At 54.5% G+C, this 26655-nt stretch overlaps 1 protein-coding gene across 2 annotated transcripts; it reads left to right on the forward strand.

Annotated features, from left to right (window-relative positions):
* The first annotated feature begins 6 nt into the window (after nucleotides 1–6).
* KIF1C (kinesin family member 1C) lies at nucleotides 7–22211 on the forward strand. 2 transcript variants are annotated; one of them, XM_060082623.1, is made up of 23 exons: nucleotides 8–204; nucleotides 1901–2021; nucleotides 2283–2415; nucleotides 2825–2901; nucleotides 3241–3420; nucleotides 4049–4114; nucleotides 4872–5050; nucleotides 5153–5264; nucleotides 5712–5789; nucleotides 5940–6005; nucleotides 6096–6171; nucleotides 6670–6748; nucleotides 6948–7093; nucleotides 8092–8261; nucleotides 8376–8455; nucleotides 8584–8659; nucleotides 12762–12841; nucleotides 13575–13669; nucleotides 17063–17146; nucleotides 17569–17755; nucleotides 17902–17974; nucleotides 18781–19395; nucleotides 20982–22211. In XM_060082623.1, the coding sequence occupies exons 3-23, from the start codon at nucleotides 2310–2312 to the stop codon at nucleotides 21663–21665; spliced, it is 3309 nt and encodes a 1102-aa protein (XP_059938606.1). In that variant the 5' UTR covers nucleotides 8–204; nucleotides 1901–2021; nucleotides 2283–2309; the 3' UTR covers nucleotides 21666–22211. The 2 variants fall into 2 exon arrangements, with proteins under 2 accessions (XP_059938607.1, XP_059938606.1); XM_060082624.1 differs by lacking the exon at nucleotides 4049–4114 and having other exon boundaries at nucleotides 7–204.
* Nucleotides 22212–26655: the final 4444 nt, after the last annotated feature.

Consider the following 26655-nt stretch of genomic DNA (forward strand, 5'->3'; position numbering starts at 1 on the left):
CTGCCCGGGCGGGCGCCGGCCGCTGGCGCCGCTACTGCTGCCGCCCCCGGGGCGCGAGTCCGCCGCCCGCCGCCCGGGGACCCGGCGAGGGGCGGGGGCAGCCCCGAACCGGCCCCGGATTGCCCCCGCTCCCGTCTCACGCTTCCCGGAAAGTTTGTCCCTTTGCACTCTGCCCAGCCGCTCGGGGAGCCCCGCCGCGACGAGGTGAGAGCTGTGGGAGAGGGGGGGTGAGGGAGGGGACGCCCGCGGAGGAATGTGCCGGGCTGGGGGGCGGGGAGCCGGGGTCCCGGTTTGCACCACCCGGCGGGGGCCGGCTGGCCGCGGGAGCCGGGATCATGTGCTATTTGTCCCGCGGAGGCGCAGAGAGGTGCCAGGCCCGGGGCGGCCGTCGGTTGGCTGGACCGGAGGACACTGTCCGCATGGCCGCCCAGAAAGGCCGGGACGGGGGCCTGTGTGAAAACTGCTGGGTGAGCAAGGTGCAGGTGGCCCTAGGCCCCCTTTCGGGTCGCTCGGCCTCACCCCAGCCGCGGCTACTCCCTGTACCCCACTGACCCATTACGCTGCACCAGCCGACCCCTGTACCTCTCTCCTGGTCCATTACCCCGCCATCCCCTAGCAGTGCCACCTCATTCCCTGCCCTGTTAGCCTCAACGGCGTTACAATTGCGTGTCTCCATCAGTGTCCTTTCCCTCCCCTGATCAGGGTCTGGGGGTCAGGGCTGTTCTTCCTGAGACAGCCTCTGTGGTTTCAGCTACTCCCTTCCTGTCCTGGGACAGACCAGCCCTCTCACCCCTCCCATGCCCTGGCCAGAAAGGCTGGTGAGGTGAGGCCCAGCAGGACAGGGGTTTGAGGCCCTTTGGGGCCACAGAAGGGGGCTCAGCATCTCTGATCTCTCTTCACAACCCTCCCACCCTGTTGTCCGTGGGTGTGGGCTGCTCAGCCTCTCCTCACAGGGTGTGGGCACCGGATCACCCACATTCCTGGGCTCCAGACTGGCACTTTCCCCAGGGCAGTGGATGCCATAGCACTAGCCCCAGGCTGGAGCTGGGACCTGCCTGCTTCCTTTCCCTTCTCTCCCTCTTCAGGGGGACCCTACTGCTATCCTCCCTTCCCATAAACACAGGTATTCTGGATCCTCCAACAGAGGACCCTAGTGGTTGGTAGGATGGTTACAGAATGACCCCACCCTCTCCTGCCCATTGTCCTGGATCCTAAGGAGGAAGTGCTGGGGGCTGGTCAAGGGATTTGGGGCTTATAGGCAGGCCCCGTGGATCCCAGTTCTGGGCTGTACCTCCAGCCATTGGACTTTGCTCATCAGCAGTCCCTCCCTCTGTGTGGAGGTTATGGACCCTAGGTGGGAGCTGGTTTCTACTTCTCCCTGGCTGACCCTGTGGGGGAATTTTAGGGCAGGTCTTATGTTTGGGATTTTCTCGCATCTTGTTTCTCTTCTGGGCTTCCAATTTGTGCTTTTCCCCTACCTGTTTAACGTTTCTGTGTTTGCTGTCCTGTGTGTCCCCTTAGTTTTCTTCCATTATTTCCTTCGTAACATGATCTCAGTCTTCTTTTCTCTCTCATTTTTTTGGTGTTTGGGACTTTCTGCCTCTCCTCTCCCCGCCTCCCACCACCCTCAGTGTCTCTGCCCGTGTGTCCCTCTCTCTGAATTGCTCTGTCCAGCCTCTTTCTCTCTTCTGTCTCTGAACATTCAGTTCACTTGTGAGTGACGAGGAATAAAAATATCACCGTCCCTGCCCTTGGATTCACATTGCGTTGGACCACTCCAGAGGAACAGCCATCCTCACCTTTCCTAGCATTACCCCCCACCCTTGTCCTTCAACCCTGGAACCCCAGACACACGTCTGGAGCCACGGGTGCCTCCTAACCACTCTTCCCCCTCAACCAGGGTTTCCCCTACAGCCCCAGCTGGCGTGGCCAGGCCCCCAGTGTAGGATGGGGCTCCTCCTACGAGGGCCGGTGGCAGCTAGAACTGATACAGCCCCCCTGGTCTGGGGCCAGGACACCAGGTAACTCTGGGGTGACATCCCAGGTCCCTGCCTGCTGGGAAAAGGCTGGGGAGAGAGGCAGGACCACCTCCGGAGTCCCTGAGCAGAGTGCCATTGGGGAGGAAGGCCAAGGAAACGGAAACTGGGTCCTTCAGGGGCTGGGTAGCCGGGGAAGGGGGTGTGGAGAGACTGGTTCCTGGGAGAAGTTGGGAGGCAATGTCTGGGTACCCCAGACATTGCCTCCCAACAGTTCTGACCTCCTCTTCTATCTCTGTCCTCCAGCTGAGGAGGGTGGGAGTATCTGGAGCCATGGCTGGCGCCTCGGTGAAAGTGGCAGTGAGGGTTCGGCCCTTCAACGCCCGTGAGACCAGCCAGGATGCCAAGTGTGTGGTCAGCATGCAGGGCAGCACCACCTGTGAGTGAGTCCCAGGGGCCCGTCTGGGCACAGGCAGGGCAGCCCGGGTCCACTGTACGGGCCAGCCCTGGCGGGCCAAACCAAGAGGAGGGCTGTGCTGGGCACGGAGCAGGTGCTAATTGTAAGGAAGGAGGCTGGGACAGGCTGGCCTTTCCGTGCTCCCAGTCCCTGGGAGGGGGAATGTTGGCCTGGAGCCCTCCGTTGCCCAATCCAGGGAGGCAGCCGGGAGGGGGGCGGGTCCTGGGAAGCCAAAATTAGCTTTGGTGGCTGGAGGGGGTGGGGAGTATTAAAGGGGAGAGATGAACTAGGATAGAGGTGGGGGGTGGGATGCCCGGCTTCTGAGGGCTTGTGGGGAGTGGGCAGCGGCCGGGAGTACCTGACCTTGGTCTTCGTTCCTTTGCTTTCTCAGCCATCATCAATCCTAGACAGAGCAAGGATGCCCCCAAAAGCTTCACTTTCGATTACTCCTACTGGTCACACACTTCGGTGAGGTTGTTAGGTTGGGGGAAGAGCTAAGCAAAGAGGGACGGGGGATTCAGGTCCTGGGGAGGGGGCATTGCTGGGAAATAGGACCTCCAGGGAATTGGTTGGGAAGACCAGGACCCTTGGGTGGGGGTGGGTAGGACCCTGAACTTGTGACTAGGACCAGGATGGGGGAGGCAGAATCCCTGGGATAATTTAGGGCTGGCAGGAGACTAGATAGGATCCTCAGGGATGATTAGGACCGTGATCGGGGTGGGGGCACACAAGACCTTTGGGCACCTAGATACCGAGGACAAAGTCATCTAGGGTTCCTGCTGTCCTTCTTGCCCCCCTTTTACCTAGGCCGAGGACCCCCAGTTTGCATCTCAGCAACAGGTGTATCGGGATATTGGAGAAGAGATGCTGCTCCATGCCTTTGAAGGCTACAACGTGTGCATCTTTGCCTATGGGCAGACGGGGGCTGGGAAATCCTACACCATGATGGGGCGGCAGGAGCCAGGGCAGCAGGGCATCGTGCCCCAGGTACACTCAGGGCCTGGCAGGGCGGCCAGGGCTGAAGCATCTTCAGCTGCCCCCAGGGAAGTAGGCTGGGTTCTAAGCGTTGTGGAGCAGAGACTTGGCTCTCTGAGGTTGTTAGTACTAGGGAAGGTGATGGGGGATGAGGTTGGCTCCAACCTGGACATCAGGGCCAAGAAGGCTCAGTGAGAACAGCCACACCTTTGGCGGCAGAGCGCCCAGGGTTTGAACCTTGTTTCTACCACTTGCTGCTGTCTTACCTTGTCTCGTAATTACTTGTGACTGTAGTTCTCATGTAGGTTTGTGTACCGTAGTCAAGGTGTTTACTGTAGGAAAAGCCAGTTGTGGATAACTGAAAGTTGACCATAATCTCTCTGACTGCAGCATAGTGACCTTGCATACAGGCTCCGGGCTTGCATTTTGGCTCACTGAATACTAGCCTGTGACCCTGGGCAAGTGTGAACCTCTCAGAGGTTGCTTTCCCATCTGTAAAATGGGAACGATCCCATCCCTCCCTTGGGGCTGTGGTAAGGGTTAAACAGGTTCACTTGAGACCTGGCCTGGCCTGGGTGCTGGGCGCCACAGGTGTGCCATGAACAGCAGCATCTTTGTGCTTCTCTGTGTCCCCCTCCAGCTCTGTGAGGACCTCTTCTCTCGTGTTAGTAAGAACCAGAGCGCTCAGCTATCCTATTCTGTGGAGGTAAGCCCAGGTCTTGGGAGGGGGCTGGGAGGGGAGCCACAGTGTCCCCTGGGTAGGGAGGAGGTGAGCAGAGCGATTAAGACCAAGTGCAGTCTCTGGAGTCAGGCAGCCTGGGATCTGCTCTAGGCTTTACCAGTTAGTAACCGTGGCTTTGGGCAGACGATCTCTCTCTCGGCTCCTGAGCGTGTTTATCTGAAATGATAATGATCAGGGGTCCCGTCCTAGGGTTGTTGGAAGGCTCAGTGAGCTTGCACCTGTAAAATGCTTAGCAACACATAATAAACACTCAGTGTAGGTTACCTGTATTGTATCCAGTGGAGTCCAGGTTAAGTTTCACATTGGGTATGGTTGTTAGCTTTTTTACTTTTTGGAAAAATTTATTTATTTATTATTTATCTTTGGCTGCATTGGGTCTTTGTTGCTGCACACGGCTTTCTCTAGTTGCATCGAGCGGGTGTTATTCTTCATTGCGGTGCACGGGCTTCTCGTTGCGGTGGCTTCTCTTGTTGAGGAGCTCGGGCTCTAGGCGTGCGGGCTTCAGTAGTTGTGGCACGCGGGCTTCAGTAGTTGTGGCTCGTGGGCTCCAGAGCACAGGCTCAGTAGTTGTGGCGCACGGGCTTAGTTTGCTCCGCGGCATGTGGGATCTTCCTGGACCAGGGCTCGAACCCGTGTCCCCTGCATTGGCAGGCGGATTCTTAACCACTGCGCCACCAGGGAAGCCCACCTTTATTGCTTTTTATTTGCTTCTCCCACTCAGGTGAGCTACATGGAGATCTACTGTGAGAGGGTACGAGACCTCTTGAACCCCAAGAGTCGGGGCTCTCTGAGGGTCCGAGAGCACCCCATCCTGGGCCCCTACGTGCAGGACCTGTCTAAATTGGCTGTGACCTGTTACGCAGACATTGCTGACCTCATGGACTGTGGAAATAAAGCGCGGTGAGGCAGGCGCTGATGGGGCGGAGGGCAAGGGAGACGGGGTTAGGAAGATGAGGGGCCGGACCCACTGACCATTCCCTTCCCCCCGCCCCCCCCCGCCAGGACTGTGGCCGCCACCAACATGAATGAGACCAGCAGCCGTTCCCACGCCGTCTTCACCATTGTCTTCACACAGCGCTGCCACGATCAGCTCACTGGACTGGACTCAGAGAAAGTAGGCCCCCCCACCCGCTGCCACCCCATCCCACCTGGTAACAGAGACAGAGATGTGATCAGCGGGCCTTGCGTCCTCCCTCCCCGTCCAGGCTTGGTTGAGTGCCTCCTCTGAGCTTCCACAGGCCCCCGTGCTTCCCCTGTCAGATCAGTGGGATAGTCTCCTTTTGCATGTTTGTTCTTCTAGCTAGCCTCCTTGGGGCAGGTCTTGGAGCCCACTGTGTGCCTTGTCCCGGCACACAGTGGGCATGTGAATATCTGTGATTGAATAAATGAAGAAACAGACAAGTAACCAAACCCTCACTGTCATCTTATGTATCCCCCTTCCGTCCCCCACTTCTGGCTTTCTCCATCCCTTACCAACTACCTAGTCCCCTTGCTGGGTGTTCCCTTGATATGCCTGCCCCACACTGACCCAGTCACCTCCTGTCTCTTTCCTCTGACCCAGGTCAGTAAGATCAGTTTGGTGGACCTTGCTGGCAGTGAGCGGGCTGACTCCTCAGGGGCCCGGGGCATGCGCCTGAAGGTGAGGGGCTTGGGAGGGTCGGACAGGGCAGTGTTGGGGGCTGTGTGCAGTGGTCTCAAATTATAATGTGGGACTCTGGCTGTGGGGGGAGCGGGGGAAGGGGATCGGAGTGGGAGAAGAAGGCCTCATTCCCCATGTTCCTCTTGCCAGGAAGGTGCCAACATCAATAAGTCCCTGACCACTCTAGGGAAGGTGATCTCGGCCCTTGCGGATATGGTAAGACCTGGGCGTGGGAAGAGAAGGGGCTCTGGGAAAGCGGACAAAGCGGGTGGCCCACCATAACCCCCTTCCCCTTCCGTCCCTCAGCAATCAAAGAAGCGGAAGTCGGATTTTATCCCTTACAGGGACTCTGTGCTCACCTGGCTGCTCAAGGAGAATCTGGGTGAGGGGCTTCTCCTCTCTGTCTCTCTCTGCCGACCTGCCACCAGTCCTGCCAACCCCCTTTTGATACCAGTCCCATTGACACCCCTGGAACCTCAAATCCTCCAGTGGTCCGTTGACTCTCCCCCTGATCCCCAGGGGCATCCTTTGAAGGTGTCCTGATGCTGAGATCAAGGCCACACCCTCCCTGCCAAGCCAAGGGCCTCACTGACTTGGCTACCCATGACTGCTCTCTGACCTCATACCCACCTTTGACTTCATCCTCCGCCCACTGATCTCTGACTGTCCCACAGATGTCTGATGTCTCCCTGACCTCACCCCCACTTCCTCTGACCACCAGATTTCACGATTAGCTCCACAACTCTTAGCTTTACCCTACCTTGGACAGTGACCCTATTGGACCCCTGCCTGAGCAATGAGGCCCCCTGACCCTGTGACCCAGTCTGACTTTTCTTAGGACCCTGCCCAGCTCTAGCTTTCCCCTCCTTTCCATTCATAGGTGGGAATTCACGCACAGCAATGATTGCGGCCCTGAGCCCCGCGGACATCAATTACGAGGAGACTCTTAGCACCCTGAGGTGGGGCTCTAATAGGGGTGGGGTGGGACACGAAAAGTGCCAGGAGCTCAGTGGCTGGTAGCTCAGGACCCTCCCCATGAGATAGGGTTGACCCTCAGCTCTACTGCACTATGATGAAACCTGGGAGGGAGAGGGAATTGGGCAGCAGACCAAGGTCATCCATGTCTGGGCCTCACTGGTCCCGCTCCTCCTCATCCAGGTACGCCGACCGCACCAAGCAGATTCGCTGCAATGCCATCATCAATGAGGACCCTAATGCCCGGCTGATCCGGGAGCTGCAGGAGGAGGTGGCCCGGCTGAGGGAACTGCTGATGGCCCAGGGGCTCTCCGCCTCTGCCCTGGGAGGTGGGACTCCGGGAGGGGCAGCTCAGGGAGGTTCCTTGGCCCAGCTCATCCCTCCTCATTTGCCTTTGCCCAGGCCTGGAACCAGGGAGGGACCACTGCCCAGAAAGCCCAGCAAGTGCCCCTTGACTTAGATGCAGATGTGGAGAGGGGACAGGTCACGCCTTTAGGTGTTACAGAGCTGGGAGGGACTGATCCTCCTGGGGAGAGGCAGGCAGGATTCAGAGGGACCTTGACAGGCTCCTGGAACTACTGAAAAGACAGGAGCAGGAGTAAAGGGCAAGTCATGCGTTTATGGTGTGAATAGTAAGTCATTAAGCATAGGCTGCTGGGCACCTGCCTTGACAGAAGTTCTTATGAAACATTGGGAACTAAATTGACCGTAAGCTTAATAATAGTCAACAGTGGACTAATTTCTGAAACGTAAGGCTCAGCCTCCTTACTGTGAAGTGGCATCTGTATTAGAGAATCTATGATCCGTGTTGGCTGTGTCCAATGTGGACTCTGCATTCAGTCTTGGGGTCCATCCCATTGAGGAGTTGGGGTGCTAAGGGGCACGGTGGGGAGAATAAGGGTTCTTGGGAAGAGAAGGTAGACACGATGTTCGCCTCTGTACATTTGAAGGGTAGTCTTGCAAAAGAAGAAAGTAGTGTAGTCTTTCTCATCCCAGAGGGCAGAACTAGAAACAGAGCTACATGTAACATGGGGCAGATTTCAGCTAAGAAAAGTTGTCAGCTAAGAACTTTCTGATGGTACGAGTCATCCTGCAATGGAAGGAACTGGCTACCTTGTTCAGTAATGAGCTTTCCATCCCTGGAGGGGAACAAGCAGAGACTCGGTGTCCATTTGTCAAGGCTGCAGTAGGAGGGCTCCCTGTTTTGTGGAGGTGGACCATGGGTCTTCTGCAGTCCTTCCAGGCTGGTCCCGTGTGAGACCTTCTCTGTTTCCGATCAGTTCCATCTCTCCTTGGCCTCCTCCTTTTACCTCCTTCTCCCTCCTAGGCCTGAAGGTGGATGAGGGGAGTCCCGGAGGTGCTCTGCCAGCTGTACCGTCTCCCTCTGCCCCAGCTTCGCCCTCGTCCCCCGCAGCACACAACGGGGAGCTGGAGCCATCGTTCTCCCCCAATGCCGAGCCCCAGATTGGGCCTGAGGAGGCCATGGAGAGACTGCAGGTGGGAAGCTGGAGCTGGCAAGGGGTGGGGCTCTGGGGGCTGCTGGGAAGTGCAGCACCCCTGGGAGGTGCTTGTCCCAGACTGTCCTGATCCCTGCCTGTCTTGTGCCCCCAGGAGACAGAGAAGATTATAGCTGAGCTGAATGAGACCTGGGAGGAGAAGCTACGTAAGACGGAGGCCTTGAGGATGGAGAGGTGTGAGGGTGGGGCCGACAGCTGGAGCCCTGGAAGGAGTGGGGTGGGGAGGAAAGGTCAGGCCCTGCAGGGGAGGGGTTCGTGGGTACCGGTGACAAGACCAATATTTGCCTTTCCTTTGCCTACAGAGAAGCGTTGCTGGCTGAGATGGGGGTGGCTGTCCGGGAAGATGGGGGAACCGTGGGCGTCTTCTCTCCGAAGAAGGTGAGTGAGGAGGCCTCGGAGACTCTGGATGCTGAAAGAAGAGGGTTGGGGTGGCAGGGTCATGAGTTCTACATCTGATCTCAGGTCTCTGAATTGTCCCTCCATCACCTCTGTCCCCACTCCTGCTCCTCTTCTCTCTGTTGTCCGGCCGTCCCTGTCTTCTCCCTCCATCTAGGGACCACAGGATGCCAGGGTCTCTGCCCTTAGGGGGATTTCAAGAGCTGCTTAGAATCTAGGTATTTATAAACAGAAACCCACACACGTACGTGTATGAGTTCATGCGTAGAATGTACCTCTGGATTCATAAGAAACTGGTTACGGTGTTTACCCCAGGGGGAAGGGAGAGGACCCTGGGAGATGGCAGGTTGGTTGGGATAGTGACTTGTCCACCGTGTGCTCTTCTGTATCATTTGGATTTTGTAACCTGTGTATGTGTTAGCTATTCAAAAACAAGCAAACAAATGCAAAAAAACCTAAAAAGTACGTTTCGAAAGGATAACTTGGGAAGACAAGACTGTAAAAGGAATAGAAGAGTAAGCGCTAACCTGAAGGATGTTGCTTGTAAACGCAGCGAGAGGTTTAAGGATGGAAGCGTCAGTGCAGCCTGGAGGTGTATGGAAACTGGTTTCCTGGAGAAGGTGGTTTGGAAAGTGGAGCCTGAAAGATGGACGGGGGTGGTGGTAGAGAGGAGCAGAGAGAGCATCGGGCCGAGCAAATGTGGGGTATTGTCGGCCGAGTGGGGCGCACCAGCACCTGTCATGTGCCCGCTGTGTAGTAAGCGCTCAGTAAGGCTTTGTGGAGAGGAAGGAAGGAAAGAAGCAGGGCAGGAGTGATCAGGCTCAGTTGGAGGCAGGAATGGTATTCAAAACCTTTAGCAACCAGCACAGCACGGGGACCAACCAGTCAGAGTGGACGCTGGCTTCCGACGGCCAGCACAGCTGTAGTGGTGCACACTGGTGAAGTGGTGATGCAGAGGCCAGTTTGGGCAAAGCAGGAACTTCCAGTCCCAGCCCTGGAATGGAGCCAGCCACGCCTGTCAGGGCCGTGGTACGAAGCATCATAGGATCAGGCTCTTAAGTGAGATACACCTCTTCCAGGCAGTGGGTTACTGGAAGGAGACCCCTCCGATTTTCATACGGATAAGGCGTCTGGGTGACTGAGCAAGCAGGGACCACTGAACAGGGATCTGGACAGAGGAGAGGGGTTTGCCTGGCCTGAGGCACGGCCAGGGGCGAGAGGGCTGTCGGTGGGTGATTGAGGGTGGCAGGCAGGGCTGAGGGGTCAGGTCCGGGGCTGGGCACCCAGGGCTTTGGGATCCCCCAGAGGCGCACATCTGGGAGGAGGGACTGCAGGGGGCTCTCTGCGTGGTTTACCAGCCACCTGGGGGTGCCAGGTACCTGCGGAGCTTCTGCCACAGCTGCAGGGCTAGGGAAAGGTAGAAAGGGATGGACAGGCTGATGGATGGGTTTTTCTTTCCTGGGGAGGCTCACACTGTGCAGGGTGCCACCTGCTAGAGCTTGGGACCAACAGGAGGGGCTTCTGTTTTGTTGTGTTCTTAGTTGTTCTTGTAAAGGTGGCACACCCCGCCGGGAACGTTTACTTCGTACAGTGAGGTGAAAAGGAAATCTCTTTCCTTCCCACCCTCGAGTTCCCCTCCCAGAGGCGAGTCCTGTTGCTGGCTCCTGATGTGTTCTTCTAGAGGTAGTCTCTGCACGTACAGGTGTGTGTTAGAATCATCCACGTACACACGCACACATCACCCCTCTTTGCCATGGTGCTGGTTCCATACTTGACATGTTACTTTTTCACATATCAGTGTATCGCAGTTCTGTCCGTTTTGGTTTTTTTTTTTCCCCACAGTGTCAGAATATTCTATTGTATAGACGTAGGATAATTTTTTTTAACCAGCTTCCTACTGATGGACATTTAGGTCGTTTCCCATTCTTTGATACTATGAACAATGTTACAGAAGATAGTCTTACTAATAGTCTGCTGTCTGTAGAACATATTCCTAGAAGTGGAGATTTGGGGTCCACCAGTAGCCAGGTAAAACTTTGATCTCTTTTGCCAGCGTGCCTCCAGAGATTTTAACCATGCCCACTTATACTCCCAAGAGCATCATACAAGAGAGCCCGTGTTCCCTCATCCTCTTCAACTTTTTGATCTTTGCCCATCTGATTGGTAAAAAAAAAAAAAAAGTGTCTTAGGGGAGGTAACTTCTGCATTTTCTCCAGGTGGCGAGAATGAACCCATTCTCATAAGTTTAAAAGTCACGTGGATTTCAGAGAGAAAGCTGTTAGGCTCACAGGAGAAACGGGTTCGGTGGGGGTGACTCCAGCCTAGGAAACGTCGAGTGGAGAATTGGGTCCTTGGGGCAGAAGCTCCAGTTTGTCCCGGAGAGAGCCAAGGGCCTTAGGGAAAGCCCCTTCTTTCCTGAGTCCTCGCCACCAGGCCTAAGGACTTCCTAAGTCAGTAATTTTCAAACCTGGCTCAGAGCTTCCTTCACAGGGAATGGGGAGTGGGGAGCAGGACTGGACTATGGGTCCCCTGCCCCCACCCCGGCCTGAGCAGCTCTCTGCTTATCTGCTTGACGTGTTAGGCTTCTAGGTAAGGTTTCCCGTGAACAAAGGGTTCCAGGGCTGAATAAAGATTGAAAAGCACTGCCCTAAATCATGTCCCCTCTCCCGAGGGATAGATCGCTTTCTGCTTCCAGGACCCATCCGTGTTTGCCATTCCCAAGCAGGCCTGACACTGCAGTGTTGGGAGGGGCGTGGTCATCCCTCAGGAGAAGAGGAAGTGTTGCAGAGTCATCGTTGGAGGGGCCGACGCACAGATATACAACGCATCCACCGTGGACATAGCCTTGGGCTTCCTGTTCAGGGGGCTCCCAGAGAAATATTTGACCTTGACTGCTGGCTGTCTTGCCCTACACCCTGTGCTCCCCTGCCTCCGTGCCTTTGTTCAGACTCTTCTTTCACCTGGAATACTCTTCCTTCTTCATGTCCACATCCTCCTCATCATCAGAGACCAGCTCCCATACTGCCTTTTCCCTGAAGCTCCCCTGACCCCCATGAGCTCCCATTGGTCTTCATTTTATTCATTTTTGTATATGAGCCCCTCCCAGAATACAGTGGGATGAATGAATGAATGAATGAATGAGCTAAGTGAGGGCGTGAAAAGTTCAGGAAGTCTATTATGAGTCATGTGTTTCTCACCTGCAATGGTGTTTCCACGCCAAGTCTTATCTCCCCAAGTTGACTCTGATTTCCTGACCAACAGGGCAGCAGCCTCTGGGTGTGACTCATCTGTGTCCTGCCGGGCACCTCAGTGGGGCCTTGCACATAGAAAGGCCACGGTGTATCCTTGCAGAACAGAGGCAGGGGATCTTGTGTTCGGGTGGAAGGCTTGGGAAAGCTTTGTGGAAGAAGTGGCATTTGAGACAGACCGTGAGGGACCGGAAGTGAATGATTTTGACGGGTGGAGATGGAGGTGGGGCCAGGAGGGAGGCTGTTCCAGGTGAGAGGATGGGCAGGGATGAGGCTGGCTTTTTGGAGTGAGTGCTCAGAGTCCACGGGGTGCGAGCACAGAAGGGGAGAGGGGGCCCCAGAAAGGGGCTTGGATAAGTGGGCTGGGGCCCTGCCGTAGAGGAGGCCCAGGAGTACCGGCATAAAAAGCAGACTCAGGTCAGGCAGGCGTGCGGTGCGTGGGCTGGAGAGGTCTGAGCAGTCCCCTCTCGAAGTGGCAAGATATATTTTGAGGGAAGGAGTGATGAGCCCTGGGGCCAGAGGGAATACAGGGAAAGCAGAGAGGGCAGGTGGCTTCTAAGGTTTCGGGTCAGGGAGACTGGTGTGTCCAGGTGCCTGTGAAGAAATGGGGCCTGGGGAGGGGCTAGAAGGGTGGGGGCATCTTGTGTGAGAGGAGAGGGTGGGTCAGGCTGCCCCGAAGGCATTGGGGTGAGTGGGAGCAGGGGGTGGGAGAGCTCGCCCTCGAGTGAGGGGGAGGGGCGCAGCGGGGAGCCTGCAGGGATGTCTGTGAGCGCCTTCCCTCCCTCTTGGCCGCACCCCTGGCAGCTCTCCCCTGACTGCCGCCCCTTCCCCCTCAGACTCCACACCTGGTGAACCTGAATGAAGACCCCCTGATGTCTGAATGTCTGCTCTACCACATCAAAGATGGTGTCACCAGGTAGCGTTTCCTCGGCCTGTGGGGCAGCCTCTCCTTTTAGGGTGTGGTTGCATAGGGAGGGCCACGCTGGCGACTTCCTTCTCTAGTGATCTCCTGGGACCAAACCAACCCAGCGCTGGCGGGGATAGGTCCTGATCTACTGGGGCAGAGAGTGGGTGGGAGCTTGGACTGCTGCGTTCTTGGCCCCCAGCACCACTGCCTGGGCATCGCTTAGTGGGACCCTCCCTTGGGGTGGGAGAGAGAAGGGAAACATAACCCTGGCCCCATGCTGTTGAGGGCAGTGCCCACATGACAGGTAACTTCACTGGCTAATGCTAATGAACCCCTGGGGCTCAGCGCCTCCAAGGTCACCTCCTGGAGTTAAAGGGGTGAGGGTGGTCCTTCTTCTTCCGACACAGGCTGTTCAGCTGTCCTTGGTGATCATCACGGGAAGGATGCAGGAACCAAGGCTGAGGGCACCCACCCCCCTCCAGGTTCCCTTCCTCCTTTGCTGTATAACAGTGAGGATGTGGGCTTTGGAGCCAGGCAGATCTGGGCTCACATCCCAGCTTCACCGCTCCCGGGCCGCATGACCTTGGGCAAGTTACTTACCTCTCTGAGCCTCAGCTTCCTCATCTGTGAAATGGGAATAATTATACTTGGCTTACTGAGTTGGTTGAACTTGTGTTCAGAAGGGGCTTGGTGTATGTATGACTGGCACATGCTCAGAAAATGTTGGCCATTGCTTCCCCAGGGTTGGCCAGGTCGATGTGGACATCAAGCTGACTGGGCAGTTCATTCGGGAGCAACACTGTCTGTTCCGGAGCATCCCTCAGCCAGATGGAGAAGGTAATGGCTAAGGGGGCGAGACTGGAGTGACCAGACAGAGAGAGAGACAGGTCCCTCACTGAATACAGAGCCCTGCCTCGGGCACTGGGAGTGCAGCCGCCGCGTGAGAGGATGTGTCCTCGCCCTGAGAGGGGGCTTTGAACTCCTGGTCAGCAGTGGGGGCCCTGCTATCTGCAGCTGCCCTCAGGGTGCAGACTCTTGTTATGAGCTGGGAGTGGTGAGGGTCCCCAAGGCAGAAACAGAAGACTCTGGCTTCAGAGGGTGAGGTTTTGGGAAGAGAGATCCTGCCCTCTTCCTTAATTTTTTAGCCTCAAATAGCACCCTGGTCATTTTTTATGAAAACCTGTAGGTTTTTCAGTGGGATATCTGAATTTATCTCTGAAAACCTGATTATCTATGTAGCTATGACTACAAAAGTTTCAGGCAGTTAGTCAGCCCATGTCTCCCTTTGGTTCCAAAACTTTCAGAGGTTTTTAGCTGTTTTTGGCCACAGCAGCAAAAGCTTTTAGGAATCACAAGCCCTCAGGGTGTAGGTAGTAGTCTGTCTGACAGGTAACAAAACAATGTTCGTGGTTAAGTACCACTTAGGGCATATTCTGAGGTCACCGTTTTGTTCTGGTTCGGTCTTTTTTTTTAAAATGTTTATTTATTTATTTGGTTGCGTCAGGTCTTAGTTGTGGCAGGTGGGCGCCTTAGTTGCGGCTCGAGGGCTCCTTCAGTTGTGGCTCTCCGGCTCCTTAGTTGCAGCAGGTGGGCTCCTTAGTTGTGGCTCACGGGTGCCTTAGTTGCAGCTCGCTGGTTTCTTAGTTGTGGCACGTAGGCTCCTTAGTTGCGGCAGGCAGGCTTCTTAGTTGTGGCTCGCCAGTTTCTTAGTTGCGGCACATGGGCTCCTTAGTTGAGGCAGGTGGGCTCCTTAGTTGTGGCTCAAGGGCTCCTTTAGTTGTGGGTCGCTGGCTCCTTAGTTGTGGCATGTGGGCTCCTTAGTTGCAGCAGGCGGCTCCTTAGTTGTGGCTCATGGGCTCCTTAGTTGCGGCTCGCCGGCTTCTTAGTTGTGGCATGCAAACTCTTAGTTGCGGCACATGGGATCTAGTTCCTGGACCAGGGATCGAACCCGGGTCCCCTGCATTGGGAGCATGGAGTCTTAACCACTGCGCCACTAGGGAAGTCCAGGTCATTTTTTTTTTTAATGGACTGATTTGGGTTCAGTTGTGCCCAAGTGAAGTTAAGCTCTGGGAAGTGAGTCGGGCAGGGAGGTTGGCCGTGTCACACCTGAGCTCTCCCTCACCTGGAGCCCGTGCTATGTGCCTCAGGTCTGATGCTTCTGGGGGACAGGAGACAGGGCACCCGTGGTCAGCATGTGTTTTAAAATAAGAAAAGATGCTCTCGTGTGGCCTGCAGCTCAGGTTGAAGACCTGCCCGGTGGACTTCAATTCCATTTTCTGGTCAGTGGATTAATGCAGTTGTTCTGGTCTCGTTCAAGTCCCTGGCGGCAGCAAACGCTTCCGGCGCTGTGGGCTGCGAGCTATTGAATCCGTTCAGCCCAGTGAGTTATTGCCGAGTTCCTGTTCTGTGGTTCCCTCAAGCCATGTGCTGGGGTGATACCAAAACCACACAAGGCCTGTGGAGGCAGCCCACCCTCGGGAACTCAGGGTGTGTTCAGGGAGGTGATGGGTCTGAATAGGTTACATCACAGTGGAAGCAGCAGATGGTTCTGTGCCCCAAATGATGGAGGCTATATTAAGGGTTAGTCCACATGGGCCTTTAAGATTTAATACTTGACCAAAGACGCCTAGAAGAGCAGGCAGCACGGATAGAGGTGTGAACACAGAAGAATAGTTATTACTTACCATCTACTTTGTGCCTTTGCATTTTTGCATGTAGCTCACAGGTGAGGGAGCTGAGGTTCCCAGGGGTTAGGGAATTTGCCCGAGACTACACAGCTAGAAGATGGCAGAACTGGATTGGGACGCAGCATGGCAGACTCTAGGGCCCGTGCTGTGAGTCCTGGGCTGCCTCGGTTCAGATCGCTGTGGGTTCGTGTGGGTTCTCACCTGGCCCCATTTCCCTCCATAACAACTATCCCCGCCCAATCCTGACTTTCGATTACTTGCTCAATTACTTGTTTATCATCTTTCTCGCCAAGTGGAAGTGATCTCTGTAAGAGCAGGCATTTTGGTTTTTATCTCTCCTGTATGTCCAGGACCTAAAATAGTGCCTGGCATATTATAGGGGTGCAATATATTTGTGGAACGGATGGATGAATTTGGGGCGTGGTGGGAAATAAGGGCGGGGCTAGACTGTTACCCTTAGAGCCAGCTCGTCCTCTTCTCTGCCGCCTTCCTCCATTGCTGGGCTCCGACGTGGTGATGCTGTAGCTCTGTCTGACATCTTCTTCTCCATCGTTTCTGCCCCTTCATCCAGGTTTCCCTTTGAGCATCAGCTCAGGAGTTACCACTTTCCCATAATCATTTCCAGCCCTCTGCCCCTAAGCCGAGTTACTCTTTGCTATTTTTGTACGCTTACAGCGTCCGTAGGCTCGTCTCTGCCTTACGTTACCATTCATTTTGGTTTCCCTGTTCCTTGTAAGGTAAATAAGAACTCTCTTTCCCACATCACTTTATTTGAGCCTTTCAGCCACTCTGTAAATAAAGACTTTGTTATCCCATTTTATAGCTCACAGAAATCGGGTGACTTGCTTAATGTCCCTCAGCTAAGGAGTCATAGAGTCTGGGTCTTTGGAATACGGGGGCCCCTCTGTGACAACGGGGCACTGGTCCTCAAGGACAGGGAAGTGCCTCAGGCATCCTCATGTCCCAGCAAGCAGCAGGCTTGGTGATTTGTACAAGGAGCACCTTGAGAGATGTTTGGGTTGGGTTGACTTTTATCTCCTCCCGTGAATATAGTGATCTTGACTGAAGATAGTTGACTGTGGCTTAAGATTAGTTAGGTAGCAGTGTGCAAGATGCATCAGACAGAAGTGGGGCTAGGAGCCTGCTGGAGGAATCCAGACCTGGCCAGTAGCAGTGTTGTTTGGGAAGGAAGGAGTGGTCATCTGGAAGGCAGAAATGACAGGTGCTGCCGACCAGCTGGACCTGAGAGACCACACCCTCTGAGAATTCCGGGTTTGCTAAGCCGCTGCTGGGGAGGATGGCAGAGGGTGAGAAGGGAGCCCCCTCAGAGGCTCCTGGGAACTGTAGCTGGGGCTCTAACCCTCCTTCTGCTCTTCCTTTCCCGTGCTGCCTGCCACCAGAGGGGCCATGGCACCCCGACAGGTACTGGGTGGTGGGACTGGGGGTGTATGTGTGTTTTGGGGGGAATGCAGGGTGGGAATCTGTGACCATACCCCTCCTCCCCCAGGGTCTGATTGCTCCCTCTCCTCTCTCCCTGCCTCAGTGGTGGTCACCCTGGAGCCTTGTGAAGGAGCCGAGACCTACGTCAATGGGAAACTTGTGACTGAGCCCGTGGTGCTGAAGTCAGGTAGAGGAGGGGGCAGTGAGGGTCCTGGGCCCTGGCTGTGCAAGGAAGAGCTTCTTGGGTGACTCCTGGGCAGGACCCAGAAACAAATAAGAAACAGCCTGGGAATGTGAAGATGGAACTGGGAAGGGAAGAGAGAGGGAGTCAGGTTTTGGTTTGTCTTGCTGCCTCAGGGCAACAGGAAGAGGATGCCAAGCTCCTGATTTCCTTTGGCTGTCAGGGATAGAGCGGTTCCTGGGGTCAGCTAGGGGAGCCTCAGCTCCAGCCGCTCTTGGATTTGGGGTGATGGAAGAGATTGTGTTGGGGCTCCTGGGATTTGTGGGCAAGGCCCACATGTGCATGTGCTCCGCATGTGCACCTCGGGCATGCGGAGGGGTGTGCTGCCGTGGGCGAGTGAGTCCACTTCTCCATCCTCCTATCTCCAGGGAATAGGATTGTGATGGGCAAGAACCACGTTTTCCGCTTTAATCACCCGGAGCAGGCGCGGCTAGAGCGGGAGCGAGGGGTCCCCCCGCCCCCAGGACCACCCTTCGAGCCCGTCGACTGGAACTTTGCCCAGAAGGAACTGCTGGAGCAGCAAGGCATTGACATCAAGCTGGAGATGGAGAAGAGGTGCGTGGGGAGGGTGCTTGCGCCCAAGGTCCCTGCTGATCGTCCCTCCCAGGTGCCCAGCCCCCAGCGCCCTCCTGTTGTCAGATGCCCTATTGAGGTGGCTCCAGAACCTCACAGCTCTTCCTCCCCTCCTCACCCAATCCCAGGCTGCAGGATCTAGAGAACCAGTACCGAAAAGAAAAGGAGGAGGCTGATCTTCTGTTGGAGCAGCAGCGGCTGGTGAGGGGCTGGCCAGGGGTGCGGTGGGGCAGGCAGAGGTGGGAGGTGGGCTGGTGGGCACTGGAGCAGCCGGCCTGGCAGAGCTTCAGCCTGACTCTGATTTTGGTCACACTGCCTGAGCCAGAGTGGGGAGTGGGCCCGGGGCAAGGGGGTAGAGGTGGCATCTAGGAGGAGACAGGAGAGAAATGTGACCCAGGGAGGAACCCATGCAGGGAACTAGGGTTCCTCCCAGGTGACTGAGGCCTCCTGGACTCTAGCTGAACCTGTGCCACCTTTATGATTTTTACCAAATCCAAGTACCGCCCGTGTTGTTATTTACTTAAGATTGTTCTTTGGGGACTTCCCTGGTGGTCCAGTGGTTAAGACTCCATGCTCCCAATGCAGGGGGCCTGGGTTCGATCCCTGATCAGGGAACTAGATCCCGCATGCCACAACTAAGACCCGGTGCAGCCAACCAAATAAATCAATAAATAAATATTAAAAAAAAAAAAAAAGATTGTTCTTTGAATGGACTTACTTTTAAATGTTTAACCGCATCCTGAGTGATATATACACACGAAACCCATACTTGGTACGGCTACAGCTAATACTCACTTTCTCTGTGCCACACGCTCCGAGCGCATTAATCCTCAAAACGTATCTGTGAGGAGGTGCCGTCATTACCTCCGCTGTGCAGACGAGCAGAGGTTAAGCCGTGCACCCAGCACCGAGCCACTCTGACCACGGTGTTTCCATGTCGCTGGGACACATGGCTCTGGGGTGCCCTTAGCCCTCTCCCCGTCTGTCTTCCCTCTCTGTGGCCCCAGTACGCGGACTCTGACAGCGGGGACGACTCCGACAAGCGCTCCTGCGAAGAGAGCTGGCGGCTCATCTCGTCCTTGCGCGAGCAGCTGCCGCCCACCACGGTCCAGACTATCGTCAAGCGCTGCGGCCTGCCCAGCAGCGGCAAGCGCAGGGCCCCCCGCAGGGTGTACCAGATCCCGCAGCGACGGCGGCTGCAGGGCAAAGACCCCCGCTGGGCCACCATGGCCGACCTGAAGATGCAGGCAGTGAAGGAGATCTGCTACGAGGTGGCCCTGGCCGACTTCCGCCACGGGCGGGCCGAGATCGAGGCTCTGGCTGCCCTCAAGATGCGGGAGCTGTGCCGCACCTATGGCAAGGCTGAGGGGCCCGGGGACGCCTGGAGGGCCGTGGCCCGGGATGTCTGGGACACGGTGGGCGAGGAGGAAGGCAGCGGAGGTGGAGGTGGCGGCAGTGAGGAGGGAGCCCGCGGCGCAGAGGTGGAGGACCTCCGGGCTCACATCGACAAGCTGACGGGGATCCTGCAGGAGGTGAAGCTGCAGAACAGCAGCAAGGACCGCGAGCTGCAGGCCCTGAGGGACCGCATGCTTCGCATGGAGAGGGTCATCCCCCTGACCCAGGTAGGACGGGCCCTGCCCGGCTTTTCCCCGCCTGCATCTCTCCCCTGTAGCAACCTGAACCTCCCACCTCAGAGTCCAGCCTCCTTCCTCCTCTTCCTTTAAAAAATCTTATCGAAGTTGAACACAGCATAGTTTGTGAATCACCTGCCTCACAATCACCAGGGCACTAACTGAAAATGCAGATTCCTGGGTTCTGCCCCAGACCTACTGAGTCAGCATCTTTGGGGACACATCCGCATTTATAATAAGTACCCCGGGTGGTTCTGAAATACAGTGAAGTTTGAGAACCACTGATAACAAAGGGTACAGTCCTTAAGTTACCACTTAATGAGTGTTCCCATAGGTGTCCACTCTTAGAACCACCCCTCTCCTGGGTGACCCTTCCTTTACTCTGGTAGCCGCTGTGCTGAGCACTTCTCCTGTGTCACCATGTAAACCTTCACAGTGGCCCTGCGAGTGGGAGTGTTACCACCTACCCGTTTTCCAGGTGTTCACTCAACAAGTAAACAGTTGAGTGTTTACTGTGTGCCAGGCATCGTGCTAGCTACTAGGGTTACTCACAACAGACAGAATTTCTGCCGTGCTCCCGCTTGCCTTCTAAGGGGGGATGACAGGCAGCCAGTCATAACAGCAGTCATGGTTGTTGAAGGCTTACAGCTCCAAATGCAGCTCTTACCCCTCTCCTCACTCTCCCCTCTCCAGACCCTTGGGCTTCCTTGCTGTTCCTTGAACTTGCTGGGTGCACTCCTGCTTCAAGGCCTTTGCACCTGCTGTTCCCTCTGCCCAGAACGCCCTTCCCTCTCAGAGCCATAGAGCTCGTCCCTCAGTTCCTTCGGGTGTTCCCTAAAATGGTAACTTCTCCATAAATCTCTTCTTGTCCTTTCACTGCATCTACCCCCACCCTGGCCTCCTGTCCTTTTCCTTGCTCTGGTTTTTTCCATGTGAATATATATTTTTATATGTGTATAAAATATATACATATATACACATTTATATAAAATATGTAACATGGTACTTACATATAATGTAAATAATATATATTAAATAACTTAAATACATATATTTAACATTTTATGGAAGTACAGCTTATGTACCATACTATATATTTTTCTTATTTATTTATCAACTGTGCCCGTCCACTAAAATGATGGCAGGTATTTTTCTTCCCTCTTTGTTGACTGCTGTATCCCCAGGGCACGTCATTTGTTCAGCAGTATTTGCTGAGTGCCCACTAGGTGAGGCATGGTAGAATTTCTCAGGTAATCTTACAACAGCCCTATGTGATAGGTCCTGTTATTGTTGATGTCATCTTACATGTGAGGACACTGAGGCACAGAGGCTACAAGCTGGAGATCCAGACCCACAGCTAGGAGGTGGCAGACCTGGACTGAGTCGGCCACCTGACTCTGGGTCCGGGCTCCTAAACCAGTGTCCCTCCAGCTTCCTCATCCCCATGCCCCTCTCTCTCAGGACCCCGGACGTCCAGCTGCTCCAGGGCCTTCCAGCTTGTCCTCCCGAATCTGCACGTCCTCGGGACTTCACTCTCCTCACGTGACCCCTTTTCTCTCACCTCCTCTCCCTCCCAGGATCACGAGGATGAGAATGAAGAAGCCGGTGAGGCCACGTGGGCTCAGCCCCAAGGGTCTGAGGCAGCGGAGCAGGAAGCCCCCAGTGACCGAGTGCCTCCCGCGCGGCCCTCCTCGCCGCCCCTGTCGAGCTGGGAGCGGGTGTCAAGGCTGATGGAGGAGGACCCCGCCTTCCGTCGGGGGCGCCTTCGCTGGCTCAAGCAGGAGCAGCTGCGGCTGCAGGGACTGCAGGGCTCCGGGGGCCGGGGCGGGGGGCTGCGCAGACCCCCCGCCCGCTTCGTGCCCCCTCACGACTGCAAGCTTCGCTTCCCCTTCAAGAGCAACCCCCAGCACCGCGAGTCCTGGCCGGGGGCGGGGGCCGGGGAGTCCCCAGCGCCACCCCAGCCCCCTGAGGAGCTCACCCCCTCTCTGGCCACCCCTGCCCGCAGGCCCCCAAGTCCCCGCAGGTCCCACCGTCCCCGCAGGAATTCCCTGGACGGAGGGGGCCGGTCCCGGGGAGGGGGTCCTGCACAGCCTGAACCCCAGCACTTCCAGCCCAAAAAGCACAACTATTATCCCCAGCAGCCCCAACCATACCCAGCCCAGAGGCCCCCAGGGCCCCGCTACCCCCCATACACTACGCCCCCGCGGATGAGACGGCAGCGCTCAGCCCCTGACCTCAAGGAGAGTGGGGCGGCCGTGTGAGCCCCGCATCTTGGGCAGAGAGGGCCTGGCGGAGCCCCTCGCTGGGAGGAGATGCTGCTTCCCCAGAAGCCCTGGGGCAGGAGGCCCTAGAGACCAGAGAGAAGGTCCGAGTAGGTGATAGAAGATGTAGGGGTAACTGGGCCGGAGGCTGAGGGAGGAAGGAAGAGGGCACGGAGCTGCCAGGAGCGAACCAAAGTGAAGGAGAGCGACGGGAAGCTGCCTCGGGGCTGCCCCTTGCGGGCTGGGGGGTCCCACAAACGCTGCTAGGGTGGGTGGGGGGCGGGGGTGCCACGTAGTCGGTGTTTGACTTTCTTTTCAAGTGGGGGCAAAGGGGAGAGGACCTAGAGGAGGGTAAGGTCTCCCCCACTCCGGCCCTGTCTGTCTGTCCGTCTGTGGTGGGTTCTGTTTCCAGGGAGGTGTGGTGGGATCATAAGTCATTCCTCTCCCCTTTCAGGCCTCCTGCTATACTTGGGGGGCCTGTCTGGCGTCTGGTTTGCCTGGGGTCCCTGAGGATGTGGGACCTTTCAATAAAGGATGGAAAACAGAGGGAGCTTGCGGCTGGTGGTCATTTGGTTTTGGTTTTCAGTGGAGGTTTAGATTATATAAAAGTAAAGTGCGCAGGTCTCAAGTGTGGCTCAGTGAATTTTTGCGTAGGTCACCACTCAGGTTAAGGTAGAAGAATGTTTCCATCATGGTTTCTGGAATGTTCAGCATCACGTTTCCTCTTGAGTGTGTAACCCATTCCTTATATCCCTTTCATTTTTGCTTACCCAGTGTCTCCATTTCTGCCCCCAAAACTGCTGTCATTGTCCTGGAGGGAGGTGAGGGAAGGATGAGAGGGGAGGAAGAGGGAGTCTCAGCCTGGTAACGCCCAACTGGCCATTCCTAACAGGAAATAGAGGGATTTGGGGGACAGGGCAGTGGGGGGGGGTTCTGCATCTTTGAATCACTTAGCTATTTGAAAGGTCTCCCAAGCAGCCACAACTTCCCCAGGTTCTGTTCTGTCTTGGGCGTGTTTTACAATGAACGTGTTAATCAAGCTTACTGCACCCACCTGATTATTTCATCCTGTTTGTGTTTCCTGCCTTTTATCAGGGCGCATTCAGTATTCGAAATAGTATTTTGTCTTAAGATTGCTTTCAAGGAGGATGCTGCCTGCTTGTTTTAACGTTCTGGCTTGGAGGAGCCTGTCCATGGCAGTGCCGTATTGTACATGTTTTGCAGGTTAAATTGCAACACTGCTCTGCCTGCACCAGGCCAAACCCCAGAATCCCCATGTTCTCAACCTTAGGAAAACACTTCCACCCATTTGAAATTTTGAGCTGCTTGCCCACAGCTTCCTGATGTCAGTCTTGAGGTGCAAGCAGCCAAAACCATAGACATTATCCCAGTTGCAGCCAAACCGCAGCCCTCGGCAAGGCTACAATTGTTTACTCTTGGTTTCTGCACCCTGATGCTGGCTACCTTTATTTTGGCAACTTTGAATGCCAGGTCTTAAGGGATCTGTTGACAGTGACCCAAGATTTGGAATGTAATGGATGGTTTGTCGACTGTGTTTATTTGAGCAGTTTATAATCTGGTCAAGGAGACTAAATGTGAGCAAGAAAATGATAGACTACAAAGTTCTCTGCACGTCAGAGCAAGCTGAGTGGTACAGGCAGTTTGTGGGATTTGAGATGGGAGAGAGAGCTCACTAATTTAAAATACAGTGAGATTATTTTCCCCTCAAGACTACCTTGTATAAATGTATTCTACCATTTTTATCCATTTCTCTCTTCCAGCTCAATCTTTTTTTTTTTTTTTTTTTTTTTGGCTACGTTGGGTCTTCGTTGCTGCGCGAGGGCTTTCTCTAGTTGTGGGGAGCAGGGACTACTCTTCGTTGCGGTGCAGGGGCTTCTCATTGTGGTGGCTTCTCATTGCAGAGCATGGGCTTTAGGCGTGCAGGCTTCAGTAATTGTGGCATGCAGGCTCAGTAGTTGTGGCTCGTGAGCTCTAGAGCGCAAGCTCAGTAGTTGTGGCTCACGGATTAGTTGCTCCGCAGCATGGGGGATCTTCCCGGACCAGGGCTCGACCCCATGTCCCCTGCATTGGCAGGCGGATTCTTAACCACTGTGCTACCAGGGAAGCCCTCAGCTCAATCTTTTAAAATGTGATGAATTTTAGATTTTATTCAGAGAATTGCCCACTAATCTCTTATCTGTTCTACACATGCTAGCATCCCTTATGCATATCAGACTTAAAACTGTAAAGGACTCTTTTTCTCTCCATTTTTCAGATGGAAAGACTGAGGTTTGAATAGATTAACGAGTTGCCCAACGTGATACAGTTCTTAAGAGGCAAAGTTAGGATTCCAGCTCAGGTCAACTTGACTGAAGCTCAGACTGTCTCATGCCTCTAGGACGATCATCTTTCCTTCTAGAAACCACGTTGCCTTCTCCTCACATGAGTCTGCCTCTAGTTTCTGGTCTCTTCCAAAGCTGCCCTGAGAAGAAATGAGAACCACTATTTGTAAGCCTCCTCCAGGATCGTGGACAAAAGTCACGCGGACAACCTGCCAGCTTTCTAGCTCCCTCAGTTTTACCCTTGGTTTCCTTGGAAATTCAGGCCAGCAGCCTCTGCCTCATTATACACATTCTCACTCCTCCCACCCACTTCTGTCTCTCTTGAAAGGCAAGAGGAGACTGTGGCATCATCTGGATAGTATGTCTCTCCTAAAGATCTGGTCACCAGATGGATGTTGTAGAAGCTGCTTCTCTCATCCCTAAACAATCCCACAGTTGTAGGAGCTGACATTAACCTGCAGTGACCCGATAGCCTCATCAAGGAGGATTTCCATCTCGACTCTTCCAGGTCTTTTCTTATGCTCCCTCTGCCCCCGAACCTGGAGAAGGACTGTGTGTTCCGATACCTGGGACGGTCTTGCCCTGAGCTCCCGTAGTTCTTAGGCTGCAGCTGGGGTCCTGCCTGATGCCCCAGGCACGTGGACCAGCCTGAAAAGTTCTCATGCCTAATGAGCTAAGCTTCTTTAAAATGACCATGGAAACGGTTCTGGCTGTTCTTACAGAGACTTCTCAGCCAGAGAGGAGAAGCAAGGTCTCGTTCTTTAAGCCCAGGACCCCATCTCCAAAAGGTTAGGGCTGCAGTCAAACTCTGAGGCACACAGACCTGGGTTCCAGACTCATCACTAGTTAGCTGTGTTACTCTGGGTAAGTCATCCCCTCTGGGCCTCAGTTTCCTTCTTTGTAAACAGGACTAATCAATGGGAAGATTTAATGAGATAATACAGGAAAAGGGTCTGGCACATATTGGGAGCTCAAGGTTGGTGCCTTCCCTTTTCCCTTGTTATGAACTGGAAATGAAGACTGGAAAATGAAGAGAGGTGTCGCAAAATGAGGTCGGGTCCCCCAAAATGTCAGAGGTGTTCTCCAGCTCAACCCTCCACGATGCCTGGTACCCCGTATCCACCAAAGCCTCGCCCCCAAGCCCTGTTGTTCCACTGTTGTCCGCCAGGGGGAGAAAGGGCGCACGTTCGCTTGCGGGTAGCTTTTCGCTAGCGCGTTCACAGAGCCTTGAGACAGTGCGGCCTTGCGCGCTCCTGAGTCTCCGGGGGGCGTGCACGCGCAGGAGGCTGGGCGTGACGCAGCGCTAGGTTGAGCTTCCCTTTCCCGCGTGCTTGGAGCTGCCCAAGGTTGAGGCTGGGGGACTCGGGGGCCCGAGGAGAGCGGCACGGGTGTGGAGTGTAGGGCCTGGAGCTCTGCGGGCATTTCTTCTTCCGAGACCAGCTATCATCTTCGTTTTCCAGAGGGAACGACCTGACTCCCTTCAGAGTTAGTATTTTCTTCCCCATCATGGATGATCAGGAATTCCAAAGAAAGGAAAGAGAAGGGACGTTCATCGGGCACCCTCTGACAAAGGGACGGTGCAAGGGAAGTGGACCAACCTTAGGGGCAACGATGCCCCCATACTAGAGGAGCTTTTGGATTGGGGTTTGCTTTGTTCGAAATTTGGTAAATACAGAAAAGTAGAAGGAAGAAAAGGGTAATAATCCACATTTCCTCACCACAAAGGATCTCTTGTTGTCTCCTATAAATGTACCCTAAAATGTTTGTTCAACAAGTATTTATTGAACACCCACCAACTATGTGCTTAGCATGTTAGGTTGTGTGGGACTGCAGAGGAAAAAGAATGATGACCAGGAAACAGGATTTTCAGAAATCTGCAAATGAGTGCATGTTAGTGTCTTAAAGGGAAATTCCCATAGCAAAAGCGAGACAATCACCTTAGGAAGATTTCAGAGAAGAAAACCCACAGAGGGAACTCCCTGGTGGTCCAGTGGTTAGGACTATGTGCTTTAACTGCTGAGGGCATGGGTTCTATCCACTGCTCTGGGAACTGAGATTCTGCAAGCCCTGCAGGGAGGGGCGGGGGAGGGGGGGACAAAAGCAAAATAAAACAACAAACAAAACCAAACCACACACACACACACACAAGAAAACCCACAGAAGAGAGAAGCTGTGAAAATGATAAAGGCATTACAACCTGTATTTGAATTGAATTGCACATGAGAGAATATATATGGGAAAATTATTTAGCCCAATTCTCTGAATTTTTTCTTGTAAGGTTTTTATTTGACTTTAAGTCACAAAATAATGCACGTTAATTGTATATGAAATTGTAAACACTATCAGAATTTTAATACTCATGAGGGAAATGAGGCCCAGAAATTCTAACTAACTTGCTTAGAATCCAGTAAGTCTGGGACCAGATCTCAGATTTCCAGGCTGGTACTGTTTCTGTTGTATCATAATAGGCAAATGTCGTTCTGGCTTTAAATGAATTTCTCACATTATTGAGTTTCAGAGAATTCATCCTGGAGGGAAAAAGTCTACAAATTTAATCAAAGCTTGAGTTCTCAGATAATAATTAGTTCTTGGATAATTCTCACTAAGGAGATAGTCTGTAAACATAATGAATAGCTTTTGGCTATATC

This window comes from Mesoplodon densirostris, chromosome 18 (assembly GCF_025265405.1).
Source record: "Mesoplodon densirostris isolate mMesDen1 chromosome 18, mMesDen1 primary haplotype, whole genome shotgun sequence".
In the NCBI taxonomy this organism is placed as follows: domain Eukaryota; kingdom Metazoa; phylum Chordata; class Mammalia; order Artiodactyla; family Ziphiidae; genus Mesoplodon; species Mesoplodon densirostris.